We start from the raw sequence: 4582 nt of genomic DNA on the forward strand, positions 1-4582 counted from the left end.
ACAGAGCTCGCCCTTTCACTTGGGCTCTGTAGGGCGTGCTGTGCCAAAATGCCATGAGGTCCACATCCATAGGGACACGGAGGGGCCTGAGAGAGGCACGCCCCCCACATGTGCACGCTCCCACACACAAACCCCCCAAGGCCGCTGGGTGAAGTTTATTGTGAAACTTCCAAGGGTGAGGATGGGATGGGCAGGCCGGGGCGGAGGGAGGAGCACTTGAAGGCTGGTTCTAGGAGGCCGAGTCAGAGGCTTCTGAGCTGTCCTTGACGTCAGTGCTCTCTGTGGTCTCGCTGACCTCGCTGAGGTCCTTGCTGTCACCACCGCTATCCTCGGCAGCCAGGCCCTTCTCCTCACGACAGGCCTCTCCCGAGCTTGGAAGTGAGTTGCCCTTGCTCTCCGCCTTGTTCTCGATGGAGCCCAGCACCGTGTGCCTGCCCTTTTCCTTCAGCTCCAAGTGCCGCCTCAGCTGCCGCCAGGAGCCCAGATAGAGTGGGAGAAAGGAGATAGGACCTAAGTCTCCACACCAGTAGGCCCCCTCCTGCTGCTCAAGGATGCCCGTGCCTGTCACTTGCTGGGGGCGGGGAGCACAATGTGAGGCAGCAGGACAGGGTAGGGAACACAGGGCTGCGTCGGGTTGAGCTCCAGCTCTGCCCTCTGGGACTGCTGTCTCTCCTGTCGAGGGCGGGTGCTCATGCCTCCCCCACACGGGCTGCCTCAGGACCTTGACTTTCTCCTCAGACCTGTTTTGTCCCACCCATGAGCCTTGGGGCAGGCCGTGGCTGTCGCCGGGTCCCCACTGCTATCCTGGGGCCCTTGTTCTCAGCGCTTCCAGGGGTCTCCTCCCTTGCCTCTCACATCACGCCTCAGGGTGGCACAGGCCTCTTCGTGAGAGAAGGGAATCTTGGGCCACCGTGGCTTCCTTTGGAGCCCTGCCACGGCCCAGCTCCCCACCTGACAGCTGAAGAAACAGGTAATGAGGGCCATGGCTCCCAGCAACGTAGCCACAGGGCTGGCACCTGGTCCGTGTCGCCTCTAGCCATCGCAGGCCTCCTGCTGTCTCGGGGCCCCAGGGAGCTTTACCTTCCCTGCCGCAGGGCCTCCCCTGCTTGCCTTGCTTTTCTTTATCTGCAGGGACTGTGGCCGTGGCCCTGACCCCACCGGACTCTTACCTCTTCGGCCATCTGGGTGAGATCCCGCTTCATCGCATACGCATCTTCTCCATCTGCATAGTATTTGGGCTCCACTTCACTGATCCTGTGGGCAGGGGGTGGAGAAAAGGGGGACGGCCCGGGTCAGGGGATGACCCGGATCAGGCTTTCTCCTCAGGCTTCCAGCATCATATGCTAGTGGGGGCAGAGTGTCGTTCCCCCCCGGAAGGACCCTTTTGGAGTCCTCCGAGCCTTCATCTCCCAGCCACCCCAGGGTCTGCCACGGTCCTGCGTCCCTAGCCTGGCTACCAAGATCTGTTTCTGTGGTTTCTTGTGAGCTGAGCCCTGAATTTAGCCGTCCCCTTCCCTCCCTGCCCTGCTCCTTGTCACTTGTTGGGCACGCACAGCAGGCTCCTATGCCTAGCGATCGGAACCAGGGAGGAGGTGGGGCTGCGGCCTCTGTTTCTGACAGTCATCGCCAGGCGGCACGGCCCCTGGCCCGAGCAGCTCAGGGGCTGAGCCTTCGCTGGAGATGTGCATGCAGGATTCAATGGCCTAGGATGGCCCTGCCAGCCCTAAACCCCTGGAAATGAGTACCGGAGGCATCGGCACCTGGGTCAAGGGCCCTTCACAAAGTCCCTTCTCATCCCCCACCAAACAGGCTGAATGCTATCTCAGTGGGTCCTCCACGGACAGCCCACCCCAACCTCGCTTTCAAGCGGCTTTCATCATGGAGTACTGGGTGTGTCAGTTCCCTGCCAGGCTCTCTCTGTCCCGTGCTGGGCACACAGAGACTCCCGCATCCCCAAGTGGACTTGCCCTCATCCACCAGGATACCCGGGGCTTTAGATCCCTCCGCTCCTCGTGCTGACGGCACGTCCTCCCTGGACATGCTTAGGTTTCTGTAGCACCATAGTCTTTCTCTGGTCCCACTCAGATGCTTCTAGGCACCTGGCCACTCTGAGTCCTGCTCCTCAGCTTCTGCTCATGTCCTGGGCCCTCATCTCTATTCCTGAGCCTTTGCTGAAAAGCCTGTGTGCTCTTCATCATGCTGCTTTCGCCGACCCCCAGCCAGCGTCGAGCAATCTCTCCTCCACCCAGCAAGATGCACCGCACGTCCTCCAGCATCAGAGCACGCCTCGAGCAGATGGCAGCAGGTCGGCCTGCTCCCCATCTCTGCTGCCCATGCCCCCTGCCTGGAAGGCAGCTCAGCCCATCTCAGCACCTGGATGAGCCAGACCTGCGACAACCCCACTCCGTTAGAAGAATCTAGATCTACTTACTGAAAGTTGAGGGTGTTGGAATAGAGGTGCAGGGCGGCCCGGTTACTGCAGGAGAATAAGGCACTGCTGAGCTGCACAGACTGGGCCAGGCAGGGACAGCACGTCCAGGTCCTGCCCCTCTTCCTAGTCCCCCCCGCTCCCCGCTAATCCCACTTCCCGGATCTCCAGAATCCAGGGCACCCCAGGACCTGCATCGAGACAGCATCTCCTCCCTACCGCCCCTTCCCTTGGCCCTGGGCTTCCACCTCTTCCTGACGTGCAGAGAGACGTATTTGGCATTGAAGTTCTCGATCATGGCTCGGGACGCCTGGTCCATCAGCTTCTGAGCCAGGCCGAGGCGCCGGTGGGAACGCTTCACAGCCTAGTGGGAGAAAGGTGAGACCTCGAGGGCTGCCCCAAGTGACCCCTACTTCCACTCCCACCAGAGCCCAGGTGGGCCCTACGCACCAGTGAGGTGATGTGTCCATGGGGCACGTCATCGGGGTCTTCCTCCCTAGAGGAAGAAGAAAGCACAGAAGCTCGCAGATGCGGCCACCGCCTGCTGCACGTGGCAGGAGCGCAAACTCCTCTGATTGACCCCAAAGACCCTCCCAGACCTGGGCTGGGAGAGAGCTGGGACTCTCAAAACCCCACGCAGCAGCCAAAAGACATGTGTAGTGTCGGCGGAATAGAATGGAATGTCGTTCAGTGACATAAAGAAACACGCTAGCAAGACACGAAAAGACATGGCGGAATCGTATATACACATCACTAAGTGAAAGAAGCCAGTGTGAAAAGGATACATGTGTATGATTCCAACTATGACATTCCGGAAATGGCAGAACTCTGGAGACAGTAGAAAGATCAGTGGTTGCCAGGGGGAAGGAGAGGGAGGGATGAATAGGCAGAGCACGAAGAATTCCTAGGCCAGCGAAACTATTCTGTATGATACCATAATAGTGGACATGTGTCATTTGACATTCGTGTAAACCCATCAAAGGTATAACTCCAAGAGTAAATCCTAATGGCAACTACAGAGTTTTAAAATGTAGCAACATTGATTCATCCATTGTAAAAACTATAACACAAGACATTACCGATGGAGGGAATTAGTGGGGAGAGGGGAAGGGGTATATGGGAACTTTCTGTACTTTCCACTCAATTCTGCTGTAAATCCAAAACTGAACTAAAATAAGAGTCGATTAATTAAAAAAAAAAAAACAAAAAAACCCAGGCAGCAGCCACCAGACATGTGCGATATTGGTGCCCCCCCCACCCCCTCCAGCTCCCACACCAGGTTTCTCTCTCTCTGCTTGGTAACTCACATTTTGGCCAGGACGTACCCCACAATCTTCCCATTCTCATCCTCGGCGATGTAAGAGAGCTGGGTGACAGGGAGGAGAAAGAAACCAAAAAAATGACTTCCTGTCAGGGCCGAGGAGCCCTTAGAGGATATGGGGTCCCAACCGCCCGCCTCTCGCTGTGTGCATGACAGACAAGTCCGTCAGTCAAGTGGTGAGTTCAGTGACAGCTCCTGACCTCTAGGCCAAGTGGCTTGGTTTCCCCACACCACACTGTTCCCCTGTCGTTCGCTGGGGAGAGGACAGACACAGGTGAGAATCCTGCCCCTCCCTTGGCCCAGTTCTATGCCCCCCAGCCCAGCTGAAAGCCCCGCCCGCTCCCCCCGGAACCGACGCCTGGTGTCCCCTTGTCCCCAGATCCCCCCGCTGCCCACCTGGGGCCAGGAGAGGCCGTGGTAGAAGTAGTATTTCATCTGGTAGTTCTCTGGCAGGCACAGGAGGTTGCAGTGCTGCATGTTCATTAGGTCCTCTGGCTGCGGGAGGGGGGGCAGTAGAATGCGGTGAGGCCAGGGGCTGAGGTGACTAAGCAGGCCTGGGTCCTGTCAGAAGCCTGCTCGCTGTCTGTCTCCTCACCGACCCCCCCGCAGGGCTGGGCAGGCCTGTGACTGTCTGTCTGTACAGAGGCCTGGTGCAAAATTCGTCTGTTCCCGGAATGAACGTGGGTGCCAGGGGGCTCCCGGAGACCGTCCAGATGGGCCCCGACATCCCGCAAAGACGGATTTCACAGCCCCGGCCCCATCTTCGGGTAGGTCCAGCCCCACGGGCACGGTGGCCTTCACCTCCCCGCGCCCGGCCGCTGGCCCGGGGATCG

The 4582-nt window shown here is 58.8% G+C and overlaps 2 protein-coding genes across 3 annotated transcripts in view; both read right to left on the bottom strand.

The window, feature by feature from the left end:
- Positions 1-140: 140 nt before the first annotated feature.
- Positions 141-4576, bottom strand: NAA10 (N(alpha)-acetyltransferase 10, NatA catalytic subunit). 2 transcript variants are annotated; one of them, XM_006915293.3, is made up of 7 exons: positions 4146-4576; positions 3736-3794; positions 2879-2924; positions 2677-2792; positions 2432-2476; positions 1170-1254; positions 141-466 (listed from the first exon to the last, which is right to left on the bottom strand). In XM_006915293.3, exons 1-7 carry the CDS (start codon positions 4230-4232, stop codon positions 230-232), a joined length of 675 nt encoding a protein of 224 aa, XP_006915355.1. In that variant the 5' UTR covers positions 4233-4576; the 3' UTR covers positions 141-229. The 2 variants fall into 2 exon arrangements, with proteins under 2 accessions (XP_006915355.1, XP_006915356.1); XM_006915294.3 differs by lacking the exon at positions 2432-2476.
- The window catches only part of RENBP (renin binding protein), a 7780-nt gene continuing 7429 nt past the window's right edge, over positions 4232-4582 (bottom strand). The window contains exon 12 of the mRNA XM_015592065.2: positions 4232-4240. Within this exon, the coding sequence (XP_015447551.1) occupies positions 4232-4240 (9 nt within the window). The remainder of the gene's footprint in view (positions 4241-4582) is intronic.

The sequence above is a fragment of the Pteropus alecto genome, unplaced genomic scaffold (assembly GCF_000325575.1).
Source record: "Pteropus alecto unplaced genomic scaffold, ASM32557v1 scaffold396, whole genome shotgun sequence".
Taxonomy (NCBI): domain Eukaryota; kingdom Metazoa; phylum Chordata; class Mammalia; order Chiroptera; family Pteropodidae; genus Pteropus; species Pteropus alecto.